This window comes from Phalacrocorax aristotelis, chromosome 3 (genome assembly GCF_949628215.1).
Source record: "Phalacrocorax aristotelis chromosome 3, bGulAri2.1, whole genome shotgun sequence".
NCBI classification, from domain to species: domain Eukaryota; kingdom Metazoa; phylum Chordata; class Aves; order Suliformes; family Phalacrocoracidae; genus Phalacrocorax; species Phalacrocorax aristotelis.
This window is the reverse complement of record NC_134278.1, coordinates 129,945,885-129,970,825: the sequence shown is the minus strand read 5'-3', so window position 1 is coordinate 129,970,825 and position 24,941 is coordinate 129,945,885. Positions and strand designations below refer to the sequence as shown.

Here is a 24,941-nt window from a genome sequence, read left to right as displayed (position 1 = left end):
TTCTTAGAATGGCAATTTTAGCTGTCCTTTGCTCAGATCCTTTTATTTCAGCAATTTTAACAATCACTTTTACCACTTTTCAGGGTGTGCTTTTGTCACCAGTTCCAGAGCTAAGAGATTCTTCCAAACTTCATGACTCAACTTACATTGAAGACTGTACTTTTCAGCAGCTTGGGACTTTCATTCATGCTCTCAGAGATCCTGTCCACAACAGAGTAACTTTAGTAGGTATTATCCTGTAATTTGAGTCAATGCTTTGTTAGCAAAGCAAAGTGAGGGCCAAGTTTACTTCTGCTGCATAGTGAGACATTGCTAGCAGCTCCACATCAATAGCAAAGTATCACACCTGCAATGGTAGCTCCACATTTTTCTCTCTGTAGAATACTCTAGAAGTCACAGAATTTAATTGATTCCCTCAAGTGATTCAGCTCAAGATCTATTTCAAGTGTTTCACGGAACTAGCATCTGAGGTTGTAAATCTTCAGTGTAGCAAATCACCAGGAATTAGGAATATGCTTAATACCTAAATGAGTTCTGAGTTGATACAAAAGGGCCCTGGCTTTACTTTATGCATTTCATAACTTGACTCTCACCTTTTTTTATTTTTTTCAGGAACTCAGCAATAATACAATGGTTCGAATTACAATTCCTGAAATCGCCACTTCGGAACTAGGTATGATTCAGAATCCGTCACATGAAATATGTTCCATGACTTTTGAGGTTTCATTTTTCAAGTAGTTTATGTGCAGCTTAGATGGTAATGATTCAGTACCACGTATGCTCAGGTCTATTAACTTACCTTTTAGAGCTGCTACCATTTATTTAGGTGTGCTCTTGTTGCTTTTAGTGCTTCATCTGCTGCGCTCTTAAAACTTCCTTTGATCTTTAGGTTGCTTTGCTCTCTGCTTTTGTGTATGTTCTTGCTTGAGGAAGGGCTGAGATGCCAGTTTAGATGCAAGCTGGTTTCAGTAGTGAGCAAAAAGGAACTATTTTCCCCTTTGTGTGGTGAATTAGAGGGCCTGTGCTTAACCTGCACTAAAGGAACAGCTGCTGGAGGTTGTGTGGTGTGGCTTTTATTGAAAGAGTTGCCAGAAGAGTTAAAAGGAAGTCCAAGAACTATAGAGATTTATAGCACTGATTAGAAGAAGTGCCAGGAGGCAGGAGGGAAAACACACTGAAACTTTTTCTTTTTTCCTCTTCCAACAGTGAAAAGATGCCTGCAAGGCATCAAAGCTATCCTGCCCAAGGAGGTAGCGGTACAGATGCTTGTCAAGTGGTACAATGCTTACAACGCTCCAGGAGGACCAAGCTATCACTCAGAATGGAATTTATTTGTAACATGTCTCATGAATATGATGGGTTACAACACAGAGAGACTGTCCTGGACACGTAATGTAAGCAAGCTCATGTTTGTTTTCCTAGCTTACATTAACGGTACTGGTAGTTCTTCAAGGTTCAAAATGGTTAGAGAGACACTGAAGTTGGAAATAAAGTGTATTTTGTCTTAAACCACAATAGGCCATCCAATCAATTCTCTATTTCTACACTTCAGTCTGTGTTTATCATGAAATATATTTATAAGGTACTTACCACCAACTGTCTTGGTCAAATAAAAATAGATTATGAAGTTTTTACTCCATTTCATGACTAACACTGATGCATTAAGCATTTGATTCGCCTGATCCATGTTAAGCCTGTTTTCACTAGAAACGCAGATCACAACTCAGATTCCTGTTTCCTAAAGAGGATTTTTCATGTAGTTTTTGAATTACAATGCTTAAAATTCTATTCTTGTTTTTCAGTTATTTTACTGAATGTATTTGGAGTTTTCTGTAAGCGGGTTTCCTGCTAGCAAGTACGTTTTCAGAACCTGCAGGAGAAACAAAACCAGGAAGGATATGTGTACAGCTGAAATGAAAGAAATTATAGTGTATCTACATTACTTGCATTACTTCATCCACAGTATTTCCTCTGTCCTAGTAAATACCACATGTTAGGCAATCAAACTGTGAAATCATGCACCATTTACTAGAATAACTAGCTGTGTATAGAATAACCTAATTGCAGTATATGTTTTATATGAAAGCAAAGTATATTCAACACCTTCATAAGTGATCTGGATAATGAGATCAAGTGTAGCCTGATGAAGTTTGCAGATGACACCAAATTGATTGGGGAAGCAGACACTCCAGAAGGGAGAGCTGTTCTGCAGGGAGATCTGGATAGGCTGTAAGAGTGGGCTAACAAGAACCTTATGAAGTTCAACACGGACAAGTGTAAGGTCATGCACCTGGGAAAACATAATCCGGGAGTGCAGCACAGACTGGGATCCACCTGGCTGGAGAGCAGCTCTGTGGAAAGGGACCTGGGGGGTCCTGGTGGGACAGGAAGCTCAACATGAACGAACAGTGGCTGCTGCGGCCAAGAAGGCCAACAGGATGCTGGGTTGCATCAAAAAGGGCATCGCCAGCAGAAATAAAGAAGCCATTATCCCGCTCTACTCAGCGCTTGTCAGGCCACACCTGGAGTGCTGTGTGCAGTTCTGGTCCCTTCTATACAAAAAGGATGTGGGCAGGCTGGAAGGGGTCCAGAGAAGGGCCACCAGGATGATCCAAGGGCTGGGAAGCTGCCATACGAGGGTAGGCTGGGAGAGCTGGGTTTGTTCAGCCTTGAGAAAAGGAGGCTCAGAGGGGATCTTATCCCCATGTACCAGTACTTAAGGGGCAGCTACAAAGAAGATGGAGACTCCCTTTTTACACAGAGTCCCATGGAGAGGACAAGGGGGATGGACACAAGTTGCTCTTGGGGAGATTCCGATTGGACACGAGGGGGACATTTTTCACAGTGAGGACAGTCACCACTGGAACAATCTCCCCAGGGTAGGGGTTGGCTCGGCCACGTTGGGCACCTTCAAGAGTCGGCTGGACAGGGCGCTGGGCCGTCTTGTCTAGGCTGGGCTCTTCCCAGAAAGGTTGGGCTAGATGGTCCCTGAGGTCCCTTCCAGCCTGGGGTTCTGGGATTCTGTGAAGTTCCTAAAGCAATGTCATGTAATGCTTGGTTTGAATTCAGATGTTACAATTGGTGATTTAGTTATGCAACCTTGGGAATTTCAATACTGAGCTGCTACTGATTTTTTTTTTTTTAATTTCTTGCAGCTTGATTTTGAAGGATCGCTTTCACCAGTTATTGCTCCAAAGAAGGCTAGACCATCAGAAACAGGGTCAGATGAAGTAAGAAATGTTTTTTCTTTTATAAATAAGAGCCTTGGGGGGGGGGGAGGTGTGTTCTTTAAGAAATCTCTAAAAAGAGGTTAGGATCATCAAACTTAGTTCACTGAATGCGCTGATTTTTGCCCAATTTAGTGGAGTGTTTAAGATTGATTCACTGGGTTTTGCCTAGACAGGAACAGGAAGTTTTCACATGGTTGAACAGCAAAGTGGATGAGGCTTGCTGTCATCCCATCTGTGGTGGTCCAGTGGGGCTATTGCTTTCTGTGGGCTGACAGCTCAGTGAGCCCATGGGTTATGGACTACAATCTGCACAGAACAAAGGTCAGCCTGATGTGCTGTGGCAGGGGAGGTACAAGGAAGGCTGGGAGCACTAGGTGCGTTGCATAAATACTCAGTGAGGTCTTACGTACTGAATATTGGTGCAAAGAAGGCACTCTAGGCTTTCTTTTGTCTTGTTCCCTTATATTTAAGGCTTTGGTTCTTTTATGCACAATGGGGAAAAAAGAGGATGAAATTTAGCAATTGAATCTCTGTGGCTTGCAGGGTTTGTGCAGCACATTTATCGCACAACATTCGCATTCGTATTGGTTTGTGGGGAAGAAGACTCCTCTGTAACAGCGCTTTGGAGTTCTTTTGCTGGAAGGTTATGTTCACTGTGGAACCTCTGCCTCTTCCCTGTTTCTTTGGTCTAGGACTGGGAGTATCTCTTGAGCTCTGATTACCATAGGAATTTTGAGTCTCATCCTGTTGCCAAAGCTTTGCGACTGGATGCTCTGGAAGTTTCGGCTCTGAAGGATGACTTTTTACAGACCCTTAGTTTGGATTCCTCGACTCTCCTTTTCACCCATATTCCTGCTATTTTTTTTGTTCTTCATCTTATCTATGAGGAGCTCAAACTGAATAGTCTAATGGGAGAAGGAATTCGTTCGCTTGTTGTTCTTCTGGTTCAGCTGGCCAGGTATGCCCAGCTGACAAATCACAGATACTATATATTGTACAGTGTCTCTTGATGATGGGTGTGTAATATTTTTGTGGGGAATTGGTGGATTGCCCAAAGCAGAGCATACTTTCCATGTGTTTGAAGAAAAGTAATGAATGTTTAAAACCTTACTGTGCTTAAAGATATTTGCTGTAGCAAATCTCTTATATAGTTCTGGCCAATTCCCACCATCAGTGTGATTCAAATCTTAGATGCTGCCGCTTGTGGTTTTTTCCTACTGTATTGTTGCGGCTCAGCTCATGAGATCTGTCAAATATTCTTGTTTGTTGTGTCACCTCCCTGCAGCCAGTGACTGCACCTTCATGAATTCCACAACCATCTTCACGTTGTGTTGCATGCATATAGATAGATAGATAAAAATATGTGTTTAAGTAAAAGGCCCGGTAACATCCTCCTGAGTTGTAGTTGCTATTTCTACCAAATTTCTTCCGTGGCCATAGGTTCTTCCCCAGTAGCACGTACTACAGCTGGCTGGCTAAATGGGTCCCAGAAGTGGCTGAAAAGGTTGGCCTGTCCTCTATTCTATCGTGCCAGCGAGAAGCAAGTCTGAAATGAAAGACAGTGTCTTTTGAGGCTGGCAGCTGTTGTATGCATTTATGCCGTGCAGATAACCCAGCAGGTTATCTAGCTTTAACAATTGGAATTTGGAGGAAACTGTAGTGACAGTGGTCACACCTTCGGTGGTGGAGGAGGTGTGGGACAAAGCAGAATGACAGCTGAAGAGAAGTGTGCTGGGGGAAGATTAAACGTACAGATTCACTGCTGAGGGAATGGGCAGTGCCTGTGAACAGTCTTAGGTAAGGAAGTCAGACCTTCCCTCTTCATAGCTAGTTGCGGACACAAACACAAAAAAACCCTCAAGAGAAAATGTCGTAGAAATGCAGGAAGGCAGAGTGGTGATTTTTCCCCTCTAATGTGATTCACCTTTCTCATTCTAGGGACCTAAAACTTGAAGCTTACATAGATTATTACTACAGAGACTATCCAGCCCTTGTAAAAACCTCCAAACAAACTTGTGTAATTGATGAAGGTGAGTTTAAGGCTTTGCAAAGCGGATATTCAGTGATGACAATTTGCAAACTATCTCCCATACTGAGCATGTTGGTAACTGTTCCCTTTAAAGCTGGCCAAGACTTAATCCCAGTATGCAAAACTGTGCTCTCAGTGCTGAGGTTGCCTTGTTCCTTTGTTTTTAATAGCCTCCTAAGGCGACTGGAGTGAAATGAGCATAATATAGTCCTGAGCTGGTGCCTCCAGTCCAGTGCCTCACGGGATGCTCCCCAGAACAAGGACTTAGGAGGGAGTGATGGTTTCATCTTGGCAAACTCCCAGCTTAGGCTGGCTGAGAAATCTTAGCAGACAGCTGTGGAAAAGCCTGGTAGTGAGATGTGCCTCTTGTGTGGAAAGTATTGCTAAGCTGGCAGGCTCTCAGTTCATAAAAACTAAATCAGAGCTAAAACCACAAAACTTAAAATAAGGTCGTATGTTGTCTGTGCACCCCTTTAGTGTCCTGCCAGCTGATGAAATTCACTAGTCATGTAAGATAAACTACTGTTGCTCCTGACCAAAAAAAAAATAAAGATCTCATAACATTAGTCAGGCTTTGCTACTCGCGTTTGTGGCCGGGGAAGGCAGAGAGGTTATAGTTAGGTTGTCCTCTCGCTTAAGCAATTTAATATTGTTGAATTACAAGACCGTTCCAGTGAGGTTTTTGAGAATTACTCATTATACTTACTATTTTTTACCATGGGCTGAGAATTTTTGTTCTTGAAAGGCAGGTAGGTGTCTCAAGTTGTCATTACTGTCTAGCTATAAGCTTCCATCTAACAGGAGGGGGATGTGATCTGTAGCCTTTTGGGGAAATACTATATTTTTGTTGCTAGAAGCAGTGCTGTAGGGCTTGCTTTGGGACTAATGGAGAATTGTTGTGCATTTGCCATGAACTCAATGTCATTGCTGTTCATATGATTAAGTCCAAACAGGTTTCATGCACCATCCCTCATTTTTTTCTGCTGAGCCTCCAAGTATCTTTCAGTGGCTGAGTTCCTGTCTGAAGGGAGAGGGAGTGCAGCCTTATCCCTACTTACCAGGAGTCTGTGAAAGGAGCAAACTGGTAGTGCTGGTATGTGCTTTGGTAAAAAGGATACGTTTTATTCTGTGCAGCACTGTGGCCAGGGTTTCCCCCAGCTGCATAATTTCCTGTGAGTGAAGCATCCCCAATGGGAAGTCAAATAAGAGGGTGTAATCATACTGTGCGGAGCAACGGGGAGGTACTGGAGGGGTATCGAGCCTGTGGTAAATAACTCTGCTGTAGCTGAGACTACACATCTCCAAGCATTGCTGCTCCATACTAAGTAGACCTCATCTGTCTGCATGAAATTCTCTTGAGTATCACTGCCATATAGCAAACTGTGCAGTGTCAGCCTCTCCACAGGGAGAATAATACGTATTTAGCTGAGAGAAATCCCTGTGAGTCCCCTCTTTTACTACTTTAATATTACTGAAGGGTGTGGATGGGTTTTAGCAGGTGGGAGTTTATATTTGAGGTTGGGAGGGAGAGCCTGTGAGTGCAGAGTGAGTAGCCTATGCTTCACTGCATATGTGTTGGGGTTTTTTGGGGCTTGTTTTTTTTTTGTGGTTTGCAGTAGTGGCATGTGCAAAGTAATAATGTAACTCAAAGTTAACTGTATTTTGTGAGTGAGAATTTCCCGGCTTTCTTCTTGGGCATGTATCAACATAAGTCTTTAGTCGCATGAGTAGTTCTAAGTGCTGATGTTATCTCCTGGTCAGTCTTGCTCGATTGTTCGCAAAGTGTTTATGGAGAAAACCTGCCAATACCAGGTTTGGAGCAGAGGTGTTGAGCCTGGCATGGCTGAAGAGCAAAACAGGGAGGAGAGACTCTGCTCTGACCCAGGTGTCCAAGACTCTCTGATATGAGCTGCCTGTCCTCTGCTTCAGAGTGTGGAGGGTCGAACAAAACAGTCTCAGCAGCACTGAGACTAAAGTGCTGATGCTTTCACTTAAAATTTGCCTCTGCATTCAAGCTCTGAAGAGCTGTGGCCCTTCCTTCAGGCTGTCACCTGCGTCTGTCACACTCCGTCTTTTCTCCTACCTCTGACTCACCTGTGAGGGGGTCAGAGCTAGCATGCCGGCAGTGTATCTTGTTGGAAGATCTTAAATGAAAAACACAAGAGTTTTAGCTGTGATTTTTGCCTTTGGCATGCCAGCTTGTCTGGTAGTATCAACAAGCGAATAGGGTGACAGATCACTTTGGTTTTGTTGGAAGCAGACCTTGCTTTGAATGGGGAACAACTCTTACTCGGAGCCTTCTTGAAGCAGCCAGTATTCAAGATGTGGAAATAACTGAGTGAAAAATGGTGTCTGTAGGTGATGTGTGTGTTTTGCAAGAGAAATTAAATGCAATGTGAGAAACATGGGAAATATACTAGGAATATGTTTTTCTGTTTAGAAGATCTTTCTCTTTCTACCTTTGAAACAATTATTAGGGAAAATTGAGTTAATTGTTTCAGGATTTATTTTTTCCAAACTTCAAGGTAGAAATCTAAAGCATAAGATTTTGTTACTTGCTTCAGTTGTTTCAATCTCCATTTACTACCAATGTTTTCATAATAAACCTGTCCCACTGTTTAAGTTATGAAAGCTATCTTCTGCCTGTTTTGATAGGTACGGTGCAGCAATAGCTGCACACTAAGTGATGTTGTATGACGGTGTCTCTTTCCTATCTAGAGTGTGGCTCTGTATATACTTGGTGATGAGCGTGCTGTATCTGATGAAGCCTCCCATTATTTGTACAAGATTACATCAGGTAATGATGCTTTGATGCCATCGTAGTATCTCCCAGTGTCTTGTGCTGCTTATGTGCTGTCCTTTTGCTTGGAGAATGTGGAAGTAATGCGGCCTTCTCTTTCCTAGGACAACGAAAACAGCAGATAGAACAGGATGACAATCGGTATGGGTTTTTTTTTATTATTATTTTAAACTCCTGAGTTTTTTACTTTCTGCGGACTTTTGGACTAGCTTTTATTGGCTTCTCCTTTATTCCCCTTTATTTTACAGATGCAGTTTCAGACACAGCACATCTGTTTCCAGCCTGGCTGAAAAGTTAGTTATTTGGATGACTAATGTTGGTAAGAGCAGCTTTTATAATTGTGCGAAGTAGTAACGATAATAAGCAATAGTCTTGTGCTTGCATAATATGAAACATGCTCTAGTTTTGATAAAAGTTTTGGGTTTTTTTTCCTCATTAATTTTAAGGTTTCACTTTAAGAGATCTGGAGTCTCTCCCCTTTGGTGTAGCTCTTCCTATTAGAGATGCGATATATTATTGCCGAGAGCAGCCTGCCTCAGACTGGCCAGAAGCAGTTTGTGTCTTGATCGGGCGCCAGGATCTGTCCAAACAGGCGTGTGAAGGGAACCTGCAAAAGAGTAAATCTGTGAGTATGGGCATAAATGGATTTTACGATACTGGGTATTGGGCAGAGCACTCTGTTCAGAAACTTCCTCACCATCTGCTGATACTCAGGGCATCAGAAGGTGCAGAATTCAAGATTTAGGGCAACAGGGTTTACACGCATGTGAGGGTTTCAGTATAAAAACCAGCATCCGGCACAGGAAGAGTACATGCATAGCTGTGGAAACTTTCAATATAAAACAGATTTTAAACTTAATTTAGGCATGGTGCTCAAAAGTTTTGCCTACAGAGTTATTTGATTGCCCCTGTAAGTCCTTCCCCCTCTCCAAAACGGCTGCACCTTTGAGAGGTGTTAGAGAGGTTTTGGTACTCCATCCAGAGACTCTGCCATCAAAACAGCAATGACACAGGCAGAAGGAAGTGGGTATTTGTCAGTCTGGCTCCTTCTTGGGTTGGCAAAGCTGGCGTCTCCCTCTCCTCTGGAAGAACTAGAGTGCTTTCTGAAATACGCTTTTTCAGATTTCTCCCTTTTCTCAAAAAGGGTTTAGTTATTTGCACCCTGAAGTAAAATGGAAAAAATCTTGTGGTGTTTCTCTCTTAAACATTTTCTTCTGATGGTGAGAATTGCTAGCATCTCACAGAGTTGTAGCTTACTTAAGTGTCTTTTGTTGTGGACGCTCCAGAAGCCAAAACTCTTTGTGAAAGCTGGCTAGTTGGCATGCATAAAAGCACTTAATAGCAGCAGATTGTCTGTAGCCTTTTCAGAAGTCAGGAAGGGGGATTTGTAGTCTCAAGTACATCTTGGTCAAGATCCTTTCTGCCATCTTAGCTTTGGAAGTGATACTAAAAATATTCCAATTCTTTTATAACAGAGGTTTGATGACTACATATCAAAAAGCTAATTCATTTAGCAGAAAGGTAAATGAACTACATGTTCAAATGCCATGTCCCACCACTCATTAAAAATACGTTTTATTTTCTGCTGGTAAAGTTTTGCCCAACTGTTACAGTACTGAATCTTAAAATGATGATAAATTTGATTTTATCACTTACTTTATAACAATGCCTCGAATATATGTTACCTTAAAAGGAAAAAGTGATCTTCAAACACCAAATTGTTTGTCATTTCTCAGGAGGGCAGGGTGGAGTTTCCTGTTTCAAAACGGACGCTGGCTATATGGGTGGTGCAGTTATGTATTGAGATTTAGTGCGTATTTATCAGAAGAAATTGGTTTTCATTCATCAGCTGTTAATTTACTTGCACTCCTGGTGTCATGTGTTACCAGTGAGCCTTAGGAAAGACCCTGTGTTTGGTCTAGTCTGTGTGATTCTGTATCTCTCAGCTTGCTGAAATTCTGAGGTGTAGAACAGGAAAAATGACCAGTTTAGAGAGAGGTGTGGGGTTTTTTGTTCCTAGATTTATCATATCAATATTTGTCATCACTTGCAGTGTTATTTTTTTGAAATTAATCTCTCATCTGTGAAAGATGGAAAAAAGAAAGGGATATGCTGGCCCAGCTTAGGGGCAATGTCCGAATTATTTTGACAGACCATAAGGAAACTGTATATTCTGCGGGAAAACTTATTTCTGCAGAACTCTAAAAATGAAATGAACCATGCTTTGTGCAGAGTGTCAGCCTCGTCTGAAGCCAGTGCAGGGCAAGCAGATTGTGGGCGTACTCTGTTGCACCCTGACCTGTGCTATCCTTGCCATTCTTGTTGGTGTTCCTGTGCATCACTCATGTGATGTGAATAAATGGGAGGGCAGAGTCTTAAAGGAGGACTTCATAAATCTTGCATAGGAAAAGGGCTTTTCTGCAGTGCTTCTAAACAATGAAGTGCTTCAGTATTTTCTGGTCATGTCGTTCTGGTGTGCAGGTTCAAAAAATGTGCTGGTTCTGTAGTGAAACCCAGGTTGTCTGACAGCAACAAACATCTGGGATTCACTGCCGTGCAGGCTGACTGCTTATTTTAATAGGTAGCTTGGTTTTTACAAGGTTATTGTAGGGGGGAATCCAAGTTAAAGCTCTAATTCTTGAAAACATTAATGATTAGAACAATAAAGCGGGTTCCCAAACATAATATGCAGAACAGCAGCTCTGGCAGAGTTGCAGGTCAGTAAGTACTGGCACTTCGAAAAGCAGGCTTGTCACTAGGGGACGGCGTCTGTGCCTTCCGGAGTTTAACCTCCATTCTCATTGAAATGCTCATCTAGGTTTCTGTTTTTCACTGCTGAACATGAAGAAGAAAACACATATGTTTTCATAGCTGTCACAGATAACTGTGTAGGCAGGGAGGGGAAAGCCCTTTCCTACTACTGCTCCGAAACGAGAAATAGTTTTGAAAGATAGATAACTATTTCATATATCACCTCTTTAAGCTCCCGCTTGTCAGTCTTTGCTCAACAGCCTTTGCTACATCTTTGACATATTTGAGATGTCATTTCCTCATCTCTTGGTGGTTAGTTATCCCATTTAGGTGTGCAAAAAAGGTTGATTAGTGTTCAGAACTCCTCGTGGCTGCCTAATTGAATGTAAGGAGTGGGTGAACAGCGTTACTCATGATTGCGCGAATCTCAGTCCGTTCTATTTACAGACCCATCTCAGCACAGCTAATCGTGCTGAGTGCATCCAAGTGGTGGTGCTGGTATTTGCTGGCTTTCTGGAAGTTAGCAATATCCACGTGCATGGCTGGAAATTACTCCTTTCCTTTCTCTTTCCCTTGCAGTCTGTGGGCCCAGTGCTGTCCTCCGATATTCCCTCTGGAACAGAATCGGAAGAGGATGAGGATGGCATGAATGACATGAACGAGGAAGTGATGTCACTAATATGGAGCGAGGATCTGAGAGTGCAGGAAGTACGCAGACTCCTTCAGAGTGCCCGTCCTGTACGTGTCAATGTGGTGCAGATGCCAGAAGCTAGTGACCATGAATACATAGAAGAGAAAGAAAACCGGTAAAAACTCTCTCCGTTTCTAGCAGTATTTTGTTAGCGTTTCACTCAGGTGAAAAATTGTTTTAATATTTTTGGTGGCTTAAAGTTAAATATGTCTATCCTAACAGTGCAATATATTTTTGTCTGAACTGAATATTAAAGTAGGCAGGCCCGAGTGAGGGACACATCGGAGAGGGCTGGATTTCATGGTCCAAGTCTTTGAAGTGTAGTGTACTTCAAAACTCTGCTGTATTTGAGTTGGAGGGCTCTCCAGATTGGAGCAGCGCATGGGAAGGATTTAGTTTGAACCCCAAACAGCACATTGAGATCAGTTAGGGTTTGAAAGCAGATTGTAGCATTTATTTTTTTATCCACCTAAAAAGTATGATATACAAGCAGGACCTATTCTGTAGAGAAGAGGCTTCTGTAGAGAGCAAAGCATCGTCCATCTCCTGCCCAAAAGTGGAGAGCCCGTTGTTCAGAGCTGATCTTGGATCTAAGCAAGGCTTGGATCAGGGGACCTAATTAATTCTACAGAAAGCAAATTCACAGTTCCATCTCTCTCTCTTTTGAAACCTTCTATTGGTGCCATTATATGCCTCGTGGCCTCACAATTGTCCCTGTCCTGCTTCTTTATTCACTTACTTTGGGGGTGTTAAAAGTATCTTCTTTAAAAAACAAAAGAAAAAAGCAAACTTCAGAACATCATTAACATGTAAAACCCTCTAACGAAGTACGAAGCTAAAGGAATACATCAAATTATTGCCTGACCTAACAAGCTGAGTAATCTAACGAGTCTAGAAAGCGTTCCCAGAGTAAATCATAGAGAATTGTGGTCAGCATTCTTGGAAGCACATTATTAATTCTGTACACAGGTTATTACTAGATGTGATCACTAGTCATAGCAAGATCCCATATGGCAATCAGCCTTGTTTTGCTTTCTCCTCTCACCTTGTTTCTGATGTGGCTGCTAAATTGTCCGTAGCACAGATTTCTTTACCTAGCACCTAGCTTTAAGGGAAAAAACAGAGATACGTTTCAACATGATGCCAGCTAAAATATATCTTTGAGATTAATCTTGTGAGGACCAAAGATTTGGTTCAAAAGTTTAGCCTACTGAAAATAAAGAAAAGGAAAGACATTATGCTATCTCATAGTCAGGAAAAAAGAGTCTGTCCAGTGCCTCTTGTCTGTAGGTTCATTTTATATCATGTATTTGGAAAAAAAAAAGCTGTATTAAGCAACTGGCTTGGTTTTCCTGTCATCTCCCCAACAGGCTGTTACAGCTGTGCCAACGAACCATGGCACTACCTGTTGGGCGAGGAATGTTCACTTTGTTCTCCTATCATCCTGTTCCAACGGAGCAGTTGCCCATCCCTAAGCTGAATCTAACCGGTACGTTGGTCAGGGTTTCTTTCAGTTGTTACCCTATTTCTTTCTGAACCTCTCGTAATTTTTATAGCATCTTCTGGTCTTTCTGCAAGGAGTTCTGTAGCTTGAGCATGTTTTTTGTGAAGGAGTAGCTCTTTTTGTCACCTACTAGCTGCTTGTTATTAGGCTGGTGTTATTATCTAACACTGAGACCTTATATTGGGTACATTCTGTGAAGCAGAGAGAAGTGAAATAAATCACAGAATCCCGGAGTGGTGGGGGTTGGAAGGGCCCTCTGGAGATCATCCCATCCCACCCCCTGCTGGAGCAGGCACACCCAGAGCAGGGGCACAGGGCCGCGTCCAGGCGGGGGGTGAATGTCTCCAGGGAAGGGACCCCAGAGCCTCTCTGGGCAGCCTGTGCCCCTGCTCTGGCACCCGCACAGGGAAGGGGTTTGTCCTCATGTTCAGGTGGAACTTCCCGTGTTCCAGCTTGTGCCCGTGGCCCCTTGGCCTGGCGTTGGGCACCACTGAAAAGAGCCCGGCCCCATCCCCTGACACCCGCCCTTCAGGTATTTACAGGCATTGATGAGCTCCCCCTCAGCCTTCTCTTCTCCAGGCTGAACAGACCCAGGTCTCTCAGCCTTTCCTCCCAAGGGAGATGCTCCAGCCCCTGATCCCCTTGGCAGCTCTGCGCTGGCCTTGCTCCAGCAGCTCCCTGCCCTTCTTGAACTGGGGGGCCTAAGGGCACGCAGCTGATCAGTGTCAGAGTCATACAGGTCACAGATACTGCAAAGTCCACATCACTGGTTTATCTGCTATGCTTCTGTCTTCTGACATGCCTGCAGATACCCAAGGCTGTCTTCAGATCAGAAGTGTTACCTAGCATGCTGTCAGAGCTTGCTTGGCACCCTACTAAGTTGAGAGCTGTTTCTGAAGCAGTTTGGATTCACCTAATTGCTCTTAATGATTTTTGTCACGGGCAGGCCGTGCTCCTCCTAGGAACACCACTGTTGATCTGAACAGCGGGAACATCGATGTCCCTCCTAACATGGCTTGCTGGGCCAGCTTTCACAATGGGGTAGCTGCCGGCCTGAAGATAGCACCTGCTTCACAGATAGACTCTGCTTGGATTGTCTATAACAAGCCCAAAATTGCTGAACTAGCAAACGAGTACGCAGGCTTCCTCATGGCTCTGGGTCTCAACGGGCATCTCACGAAACTTGCCACACTCAATATACATGACTACCTAACAAAGGTGAGGCCTTCCTTCATAGGCAACAGAGAAAAATAGCTGTAGGAGTTGAATTCTTTAAACAAAACGAGAAAGAAAAGTCAGCAGATTTTCTTGAAACACTGAATTGGAAGTTTCCTAGCGTGGGAGAGTATCAGAGTTACTTCATTGATGCTAGTAGCCCGGGACTTCATTTCTGTTTAAAAGATTTCCACCAGCTTTATCGCTAAATCTTTCCATGTTGTGCACAGCTCACTGGGATAGGTGCATGCTCTGAATTGCTTCTGCTCAGTTTCTACCCCGACGTTCTTGTTTATCTTTGCACTACACAGTTAGAGCTGGGGACTCGAGATTTTATGGGCTTTGCATTAAAAGGCTGAAAATCATATGTGCTCTTGAAATCTCACCTTAAATTGTAAGAAGCTGTGAATACATAATTACTTTCAAATTTAAACACCAGGAAATTGTATATGTGGCTTGGGGGGAGGGATTGATAAAGAACTACCAAGGAGATACATAAGATCCTTTTAAAGTAAAAACTTCTGGTTTTGTTTATAAAAAACCCCAAGTGTTTGGGTTTTTTTTTTAGGAAACTAAACATCTACATTATAACCATGCTTAGTATATCATTGTGTGAGAACTTCTTTTTGGATTGAAGTCTGCCTCTGCAGTAATATCACACATTTGGGGATTACCCTTACACCCATACCAGCTAGTGGTCATTTTCCTGAAGAGGTGGATCAAAAAAGTTTCGCTGCTGTGTATAGTTGAGAATGTAAGATTGCGTGAGATACTTGGGCAAGCGTCTTTCCTTCTCTGAACACGTCTGCCTTCTCTGGTCACTGGCATTTGTTTCCTTTCTCAGGGCCATGAGATGACAAGTATCGGACTGTTGCTTGGCGTTTCTGCTGCCAAGCTGGGCACAATGGATATGGCCATTACGCGCCTCCTGAGCATCCACATACCTGCCCTCCTGCCTCCAACTTCAACAGAGCTGGATGTCCCCCACAATGTGCAGGTGGCTGCCGTGATAGGCATAGGCCTGGTCTACCAGGGCACCGCTCACAGGCACACAGCTGAGGTTCTGCTGGCTGAAATAGGTAGGCGCTAACACTGAAAAAAATGGGATGAGGACTGGGAGGATCACAACATGTGAATGTTTAGTACAGTGCACGAGGGAGCTAGGAATTGTAACGTTTTTAACTATACGTTTGCCACCACAGTACTCACCTCATTTTCCAAACCCCATCTTCTCTTTTGAGAGGAACAGAAGTTACTGTGAGCTGTGTGTTTGTATAGCACAGAACCATCGCTGACTTCAGGAGAAGAAACGTAGCACTATCAGTGCTGGACCCAGATACTTTTTTCCATCTGGAAATTTTGTCTGATGAGAGCTGGTCTGGGGTTTCTGGACTGCAGTAGCTACACATTCCTCCCGACCTGAATGCCATGTCTGCAGCCATCCTGACCATCTACAGCTTTTGAGCAGATCTGTTGCACGCTGTATACCCAGCGCGTCTGATGCTTCCCAGATATTTGTTGTTTCCCTTATCTGTCCGTGAGGGAGCAGCCACTTCAGGAACCAGAGATGGAGGTGCTGGGTGGGGGAAAAAGTGCTTTCCTCTTGCAAGAGCAGACTTTTTGGCTCACTAGGTTGGTGGAAGTACAGCCATCATGTCCTAAATTATCCTGTTCCAAATTTTGTTTAAGGCTTTCTAAACAGCAGTCTGAGAGCTGATTCTGAACGGTAAATTACTGATCCAAATTGTGTCTGTGCAAAGTTCTTCTGATTTTATTTGTAACGGTTAAGTTCTTATTCGAGTTGATACGTAACTTTAGTTAAAAGAGACCGTACGGTTTATTAAATAGAGAATGGGATAAATTTTAGGGGTGAAATAGTTATATCTGGTAATTTGATATGTACAGTCGTTTCTAGCAACAGCTTTTGAACTCTTGACAACATTTGGATGGGTCCAGAGGTCTTAAAGTATACGCGATTGTAACATGGCATTTTCACTGTCTCTCTGAACTCTATCCATGCCGTTCAGCAATATATGCTGCTTCTGGAGGGGTTTGCCATTTGGTGGTGGGTGGGTTAAGTGACCATTACTTGCAATTCCACTGAGAACTTTCCTGACTTTCTTGAAGGGACAGATTTCCCCCCCCCCCCATTTCATTAAGAATATAGTGCTTAATTAAACTATGCTTACTTAGCTGGAATTTTAAAAGAGTAATGTCACTGTTTTTTCTCCAGGACGTCCCCCTGGACCAGAAATGGAGTACTGCACCGACAGAGAGTCCTATTCACTTGCATCTGGGCTAGCCTTAGGCATGGTTTGCCTAGGGGTAAGTGCCTCTCTTCATTTCAGCTACAGTTAGTGGAAGAATCATTATATATTGGAGTGGGATAATAAGAGCTGTTTCATCCTTGACTCCCAACTGCCTTTGGCCAAAAGCACCTTTTTCCTCATATAGGAAGGCATTTCCATATTATTTCCTCTCCTCTTCATTCCTTAGCATGGCAGCAATTTGATAGGCATGTCGGACCTCAACGTTCCCGAGCAGCTTTACCAGTACATGGTTGGGGGTCACAGGCGATTCCAAGCGGGAATGCACAGAGAGAAGCACAAGTCTCCCAGTTACCAAATCAAGGTACGTGTCGATTGATTTTTTTTTTTTTTTTTTTAAATTATTATTTTATTTTATTTACTTTTTTTAAAATCCCTGTAAGCTGAAAACGGCAATAGTAGAAGTCTGAGAGGTGTGTGTCTCAATGCACCAAGTGACTTTGAATGCCATACACATCACTACGGGCTGTTGCCTTCCTCATCAGCTGGTCTGAAAGCATGCATTGTGTTTTCACAGGAGGGAGACACCATAAATGTGGACGTTACTTGTCCGGGTGCCACACTTGCACTTGCTATGATCTACCTAAAGACTAATAACAGGTATTAACCTTGGAATTGCTCAGATGTTTTGCAGTAACTTGTGATATCAGTTTAAACTGCCATATGTTGGCTCTGCTTTGTGTGGCTTACTCAATTTTGTGCATTGCTGAGATAAGATCTGGAAACCCTGTTCCTTTACCGTACGCTGCAGATCCATTGCTGACTGGCTTCAAGCACCAGATACCATGTATTTGCTGGACTTTGTCAAACCAGAGTTCCTTTTACTGAGGGTAAGGTTTCCTTCTGTTTCATTTCTCCATCTATTTAACGATACTAAAAATGCATCTTGTTTTAATTTTTTGTTTTGTCATTTTTAATCCAGCCCACATGCCTATCATGCAGAATCCTTTAGATAGCTGGTAACACTCTTGCTTGCCAGCCAAACTCATACCTTCAAACAAGCTCTGCTTGTAGTAAGGCAGCTTGCTTGTCATGCAGCTCTAGAGACAGAATTCAGAGAAGTATTTGAATGACACATTTTATGTGGAATGTTGAATTAAATAGTTAGGTGACTTTCACAGATAAAAAATAAGTTAGGCCTCAGCATCTGTTATAAGTACATAGTAATTTTCATCTCAGTTTACCAGCTAAAAATACAGACCTTACAAGGATTTATTCTGTGGTTCTTTTTTCTGCAAGCAGAATTTGCATCTCTTAAAAGAAAAGCTGTTTTGTCGTTTCTGATATGAAGGCTGAGAAACAGTGAAGAAGCTGCTAGTGGGTAGCTGGATTGCCTGCATTTCTGGATGCGTTTAGTATGCTAGAAAATACCATTGATGTTTGCGTTGAGGTTCTTTCTTCCTTATGTTTTGGCTTTCTCACTTTTTTCAGACCTTGGCTCGCTGCCTGATTTTGTGGGATGACATCTTGCCCAATTCCAAGTGGGTTAATAGCAACGTGCCTCAAGTAGGTATCTACACTTAATGTGCTTAATGCTCCAATTTTACATCTTACTGGATTGCTCTGCATGTGAACGTTTACTAAGTCACATGAGCTGCACAAGAAAATGTGTGTTAATCTTGTTCACGTGACAGAGATGATGGTTATGTTGGCTTCCTGGACTGTTATGGGAGCACTGGGGGCTCCCATCCCATCGTGCTCGAAAGGAGAGGATTGAGGGGGGTGCAACTGTTCAAGACATAAAATGGTGCCAGAGAGAGAAAAGCATTAACCTTTCCTCCACATTGACAGAGCAAGAAGCCAGGTGCAAAATTGCTGCAAGGAGGTTTCAGTTGAGGATTACGAATAAGTTAGATAAATATCTATCAGAACTACAGGGTGCTGATGGACTGCATAGCCTCTTGAGGTCTCATCCTCTTCTGTTTTCTCTCATATTTGAGTACATACAGTAACTTCGTGCTTCTGACACAGTCTTGCCATTGTTTCAGAAATTCATAAGGGACCAGATCCAGGAGCATTGAAAGGTGTCCCTTTTGGATCAGAACTATAATGGAGCAATAGCATGTGGAAGAAAGAACAGCTCTTATAAGGCTGTGAAACAGACCTGTTTTGTATCACTTACGAACCCTCAATGCCCAGAGTTTCAGTTAATTAATCAGTTCCCCCTGGATTAATTTTTTCTATCTCTTATGCTTTTGGTAGATCATAAGAGAGAACAGTATATCTCTTCATGCAACAGAGCTGCCTTCATCTGAAGACCTGAGTTTAGAAACGCTGGCGTAAGTAACATGTAAAATATTCTGAAAAATGCAGCTGAACTCTATAAAGAGATATCAGCACGCAAGAAAATGTCTCCCTTGATAGCGAGGGAATTTTATTCTCTGTTTTCTGTAAAGGTTAAGTCTTTCTTTTCAATTTTCCCTTTTTTAATTATGAAGGGGTTTGTGATGCATATTCAGATAAGGAAAAGAGAAATATTTAGTCATTTCCTGTTTATGTTGCTTATTAGGCAAGCTCATGTCTACATCATTGCTGGAGCGTGTTTGTCACTGGGATTTCGATTTGCTGGTTCAGAAAATCTGGCTGCGTTTCAGTGCTTAGTAAGAGGTTTTTATTTTTTCCCTTCAATTTCCATAGAGCTGTAACTTATCTTTTGTATCTTTATTTAGTATGCATTTCTTTTCTTTCCAGTACAAATATGCAACAGATTTCCTGAAGTGTTTGTCAGCACCAACAGCTTCGATAGTAAGTTCTTTCTAGTTTTCTCTCAGTGAAAAGGAGGCTACGTTGTGTAACGTATTTTGATTAACCTCACCCAAACCTTAATGGAAACAAAAACATCCCTTTTACTTTTCTATATTACGACTATTTATAGAATGTGGCAGGGCTGTGAATCATTTTTGTTAGGGACTTTGCTGGTTCTCCGCTCTCCCTCTTTCTGTGGGAATGTGGTTTTCGAATTCTGGGGGTAGAAAGCAGTGTATTAGACCGACCAGAAGCGTGCATTTGACCACAGAAATGTAGCAATATCTTCCCTATTCAACTTGAAGACAGGTCACTATAACCTCGAAACATGCCTGAGCGTCTTGCTGCTGTCTCTCGCGATGGTCATGGCTGGCTCTGGAAACCTGAAAGTGCTTCAGCTTTGCCGTTTCATGCACAAGAAGACGGGCGGAGAGATGAACTATGGGTTCCACCTGGCTCACCACATGGCTTTGGGGCTTCTCTTTCTGGGAGGAGGAAGGTAACTTGCCGTTTCCAAGGGCAGTTTTTTACTTCTTTCACCTCTCCTGCAAAAGCTGGAGCAGTGTGCAATTAAATTGTTGGGGTTTTTTTTAATAACATACAGATGCATAAAGATGTTTTATATTGCAAATGAAAGTCCTGTTGTTTTCTAGATAATGCCTTACTTGAATGCCATAGGAATGTTTCTGGCTTGTGTTTATTTCCTACTGCTACATGTTTATTTTGACTGCTGTAGGAACACGCGTGTAAATTCCTTGCTGGTGTGCACTTTGCTACTGTCCTTCCCTTCCCTGGGACACCAAAATATTTTGAACACCTTTGCTAGTGGCCAGCCCTTGTTACCACTGAAACTAATAGATACTGTTTTTCTACAGATACTCACTGAGCACTTCAAATTCTTCAATTGCTGCTCTCCTTTGTGCTCTGTACCCTCACTTCCCTGTTCACAGCACGGACAATAGGTAAGGGTCTGCTAGGGTTCATATTTCCTTATTGAGCTGTGTGTAGTTTGCTATTTGGGGATTCTTCCCTGCCTGTACTCCACAGTGCTGAAGTCCTTATTCCCCGCACACAGGTACCACCTTCAGGCTTTGCGTCACCTGTACGTGCTGGCAGCAGAACCAAGGCTCTTAACACCCGTCGATGTGGATTCAAACACCCCTTGCTACGCACTGATAGAGGTTACGTACAAGGTAATGTGTCTGGGCGGCAATAAGGAGCGAAGGCCTGTGAGAAGGTGTGGGAGACAACTGAAGACTCTGATATACCAAAGGCATGCTATGTTCATTGTTGTGGCCAGCAGCCTTGGGTTTGTTTTCAAGTTGTGGTGGAGATGAGCCAAAGTCTACACAAATAATTGAAGGGTTGTGCTCAGCCCACTCACACCTTACATGTGCTTTGATGTCGCCTTGAGAGCGGAACACAGGACAAGTGCAAGGCACCACGAAGTCTTCAAACAGTCAAGTGTGTAATGACTGACCCAGGGTCATAGTTGTCCTCTTTCTGAAGAGGAAGGACTTTCAAAGGCACGGAGGTGGTTGGAACCATCTGTAGTTTTTAAAAGCCTTCTAATTCTGCTGGAACAGGCAACTTAGTGTTTCTCCTCGACACTTGTGTTGTGTATCTTTTAGGAAAGAGCCCTTTCTGTGGTATTTATTTTGTCCAGGCTTAATGTGAGGTAGGTGATGCCCTTGAAAGGACTAAAGAAAGGGCTCTTGGGGTTTCAGGGGAGAAGAGGTGCAGCGCAGATCCCTTGTGGTTCTGTCAAAGAGTTCTGCATGTTCATAATACAGTTTACGTCTCAAACCTTCAGATCTCGAGTGAGGTGTGCCTGACTTGCACTATGTTATACGTTGATCCATCCATGGGAAGTATACTTTTAATTTAGGCTTATGTTTCCTGACATTAAAGGCAATGCTAAGTCATGTATTTACTCAGAACTCAGGAACAGAAACTGACTGACTTCTGCCAATGGAGTTGTTACAAATGAGATGCACATTTTATTTCTTTTAACGTGAAAAAGAGCTTTACTAATATGTGAATACTGGTGGCATTTTAAAGGGCACACAGTGGTATGCAGAAGCCACCGAGGAGCTGATGGCACCCACGCTTCTTCCAGAGCTTCACCTACTGAAGCAGGTAAAGGGAATCTCCATTTTAATGAGGAATTTAATCACGCAGTTTGTCACAAACAGTGCAAGAGCAGAGACTTAGTGACTTTTCTTTGATTCCCTGTCCAACCTTCGCCAGACTCCGGACAACACTGTCCCAGAGTAATGGCTCCAAAGACAATTCTGTCACTATGGAACACGTATTAAATGACGCCATGCGCTTCTCTTTGGTCTTGATCGTAATGCTTTGGAGATCTGATGGAGCAGGCAGTTCCCTGTGGCAGAAAGCCTCGTGGTAGGAGAGGCAAAGCTAGGTGCTCTTTCTGAGTTTTCAGGGTGGGTAACGCTCTGAAAGGGCGCATGCACTTGTAAGGGCCCAGAAAGAACTGTAGGCTTACGTAGAAAACTCTTAATTTTATGATTCTGGTTATATCTAGTAATAAAAATGCTTACATTGACAGATCAGAGTGAAGGGACCACGGTACTGGGAATTATTAATAGACCTAAGCAAGGGAACAAATCATCTAAAGTAAGTATTCTTTAAAACACATAACTGAATAATGACCTTGTAGTAAATTTTTTATACAGGAGGTTTTTTTAAAGTTTTTGTAACACCTACGGTTTGGAAAGAAGTCTGGTTTTGATCGGTTCACTGTTGTGCATTTGACAGCACTTTAGGGTGAACAAAGAAACTGCGTAGTTGGTTTCACCTATTGATGTGAATAATTCATGCAAAAACAGGGCAGGGGAAAACCTGATAGTAAAAACCGCAGATATTGGCAGCGGGATTGAGCAGTACCAGAAACCATCTTAAACTCATGGTTTTAGTTTAGTTTTGAGTTGATGTGATGTCATGTTTCCCAGACTGTTGATACAGTAGTTAGCTAACTGTTACTGCTTTGTGAAATACTATTTTTCTCATGTTACGTGAAGTATACAAAGTACTGCTTACTGCATTTTAACTCTCTGTCGGGCAACTGTGAAAAACAGAAATCTTACCGGAATACAGTATCTGTGGGTAAAATCATTCTCATCTTTGTGCTTCACAGCCTACAGTGTAACTTGCCATCGTGAGTGGTATAGAAGAAGCCAGCTGCATCTTTCATCAGTAACATGGTTTTGCTAGTTACTTTAAATGCCACTACTGAGATTAAATTAGGCACTACAGTGCAGCCTCTATTGATCTGTGCCTTTAAAGAAAACAAAGAGGTCTGAGGCAGAGCCCTCCAGACCAGGAGGCACGTACTGATCCATCTCCTGCACCAGAGCTGGCAGAAGGCAGCTTTGTCCTTCTGGGCTGAGCCTTTACCACACTTGAGCACTTGTTTGTCCTACAGAGCCTTCCTGTGCTGCCGCAGCAGAAACCAGTGTGGGTGACTGAGGAACTTGCTGCCTTTGGGACTTACCTGGTCTCTAGGTGCTTCGAATCTGTCAGCTCTCATGTCACAACACCTTGTCCCTAGCCCTCTTAAACCGTACGGACCTGGCTCGTGTTTGTCTGGAGATAAATGCACATCTGAGAACTAATTTTCCCTGTCTTACCACATGTGAACTGCTACTATGTTGTTATGCGAAGCAGTTAGTTTCAATACAGATAATTTAGTTATTTTAAGGGTGCCCAGTGCCTACAGTTAATGGCGCAACTGATACTCTAAATCAGATAAACATACAGCTGCTTTGCAATAGTGTAACTTTGAACTGCTGCACACTTTTATTTGTAGGCTTCGTCAGGAATAGCAGGGTTTTGTTGTTTTGGACTTTCTGGGGTGTCTTTTTTTTTTTTAGCTGGAGAAAGGGCCATCACAGCACGCCTTTAAAGCTGTGGATACCAAATGGCTTGGTTTTTCTTGGTGCTGGGAGCTCATCCTTGGAGAGTCTAACAAGAACGTGCAATGGCTTCGGGAAGTTATATTCCTTATATCTGTAGGTCTCATCCCTTTTTGCTGACCATTGCCTGTCATCACACCACCATTTGATAGCAGCCTGCCCTGAAGATACCGAGACTTCTATCTATACACAAGCAGGGCAGGGCTTAAATTATCAGGAGAAAGCATAAATGGGGATATGGCTGTACGTGAGCTGCTGGAGTTCACATTTCCTTTACAGGTCTGCCTCGTTGTGTCTATTTATCAATTTAAAATAAGCACCATTGTTGTTATTTCAGATCAATTCTTTCAAAGGGCGGTGTCTTGTACGTGAAGCTGAGAGCTGGGCAGCTCTCCTACAAGGAGGACCCGATGGGCTGGCGCAGTCTCTTAGCACAGACTGTTACTCACCAAAACTCAGAAGCTCGGGCATTCAAGGTATCGCTCCCAAACCGGTCTCCAGCCAGGAATGCTGCCTCTAGAAAGGCCGAGGGGAGTGCAGCAGGTCGTGCTGTGTTACTTGCTTCCAGCACCCAGCTCTGCTGCATGGTTATGAGTACTGAAGTTACTGGCTTTGCTTGAGGGAAAGGAAGTCTGGTGGCTTTCACAGGGCATGCGATGAGCTTAAGCTAAGAGCAGCTATGTGAGCGTACGTTTGTCGTGGGCAGACAGAAGCGTTGGACGCGTTTTGCCCGTGATGTGCTTTATGTAGGTTAGCCTTCTCGTTTGTGTGCTGGGAAAGGAAGGGTTGGGTTACAAATTGCTACTGCATTTGTGCAGTAAAACCAAAAATTTCATTTTTAAGAGTGTGTCTTAATTTTTTTTTTTTTAGCCAGAATCAATTTCAGCTTTCACTTCTGATCCTGCTCTGTTTTCATTCGCTGATTATTTTTGCAAACCGACTGTGAACATGGGCCAGGTATGCTGCCGAGATGCGGACTAGCGTGGTTTCTTGCTTGCATGAACACAAGGTGGGAAAATCCTACGTTAAACTGAGGAGCGGAATTCAGTCCTCCGAGTAGTGGAGACAAGGAGTATTCTAAGGGATGTTTTGTAGTACAAAGGTGTTAAAACAGTGTTGACCGTATAGTTTTTGTTGGTTTTGTTTGGGTTTTTTTTCCATTGGTTACATTCACAGTTGCTGCTAGTTGTCTACACCAGTGGTATTCAGTGCAGAATGTGTTTAACAAATATGGAGAGCCCTGCTTCAGCCCTGAAGTATTTAGGTGAAGTCGCTGCAGAAGGCTTAGGGTGTTTTGCAGTGTTTCTCTCCACAAAATGGCTTAAGGGAGGGAGTAAAATACAGCCACATTATGTCTAGTTTTAATAAGCCCAAGAACGAAAGCAAGCTGCGCAGCATCATTAGCTATCACTAATTTATGTCATGTCAGCGCATGGGTTAACTTTAATGGAAGGAAATGCGAGCAATGCAAGAACCTGAAATAAATTGTATCTAGCATGTGTGTTTTGTTAAACATGTGTCTTTTATCAGAAACAGGAAATCCTGGATCTTTTCTCCTCAATTCTTTATGAGTGTGTTACCCAAGAAAATCCAGAGATGCTGCCCACGTACATAGCGATAGATCAGGTGGAGTAAACGCTCTTTTCTTTTTTAAAGCTACGCTTTGGTGTAAGAGTCTTTAACGTTGCATGTGATTTTTGTAGAAGAGAGG

General features: G+C 42.9%; 1 protein-coding gene across 2 annotated transcripts in view; it reads left to right on the top strand.

Annotated features, from left to right (window-relative positions):
* ANAPC1 (anaphase promoting complex subunit 1) overlaps positions 1-24,941 on the top strand; it is a 35,152-nt gene that overhangs the window by 7,737 nt on the left and 2,474 nt on the right. For both annotated transcript variants that reach the window (XM_075089657.1, XM_075089658.1), the window contains exons 14-44: positions 84-224; positions 613-673; positions 1,207-1,394; positions 3,156-3,230; positions 3,923-4,188; positions 5,169-5,260; positions 6,204-6,352; positions 7,978-8,056; positions 8,164-8,200; positions 8,308-8,378; positions 8,506-8,684; positions 11,390-11,616; positions 12,872-12,990; positions 13,952-14,223; positions 15,065-15,299; positions 16,454-16,545; positions 16,717-16,851; positions 17,065-17,147; positions 17,299-17,377; positions 17,979-18,053; positions 18,750-18,826; positions 19,057-19,147; positions 19,239-19,292; positions 19,598-19,791; positions 20,168-20,254; positions 20,368-20,485; positions 21,354-21,431; positions 21,865-21,932; positions 23,568-23,706; positions 24,101-24,187; positions 24,761-24,856. In XM_075089657.1, the coding sequence (XP_074945758.1) occupies positions 84-224; positions 613-673; positions 1,207-1,394; positions 3,156-3,230; positions 3,923-4,188; positions 5,169-5,260; positions 6,204-6,352; positions 7,978-8,056; positions 8,164-8,200; positions 8,308-8,378; positions 8,506-8,684; positions 11,390-11,616; positions 12,872-12,990; positions 13,952-14,223; positions 15,065-15,299; positions 16,454-16,545; positions 16,717-16,851; positions 17,065-17,147; positions 17,299-17,377; positions 17,979-18,053; positions 18,750-18,826; positions 19,057-19,147; positions 19,239-19,292; positions 19,598-19,791; positions 20,168-20,254; positions 20,368-20,485; positions 21,354-21,431; positions 21,865-21,932; positions 23,568-23,706; positions 24,101-24,187; positions 24,761-24,856 (3,744 nt within the window). The remainder of the gene's footprint in view (positions 1-83; positions 225-612; positions 674-1,206; positions 1,395-3,155; positions 3,231-3,922; positions 4,189-5,168; positions 5,261-6,203; positions 6,353-7,977; positions 8,057-8,163; positions 8,201-8,307; positions 8,379-8,505; positions 8,685-11,389; positions 11,617-12,871; positions 12,991-13,951; positions 14,224-15,064; positions 15,300-16,453; positions 16,546-16,716; positions 16,852-17,064; positions 17,148-17,298; positions 17,378-17,978; positions 18,054-18,749; positions 18,827-19,056; positions 19,148-19,238; positions 19,293-19,597; positions 19,792-20,167; positions 20,255-20,367; positions 20,486-21,353; positions 21,432-21,864; positions 21,933-23,567; positions 23,707-24,100; positions 24,188-24,760; positions 24,857-24,941) is intronic.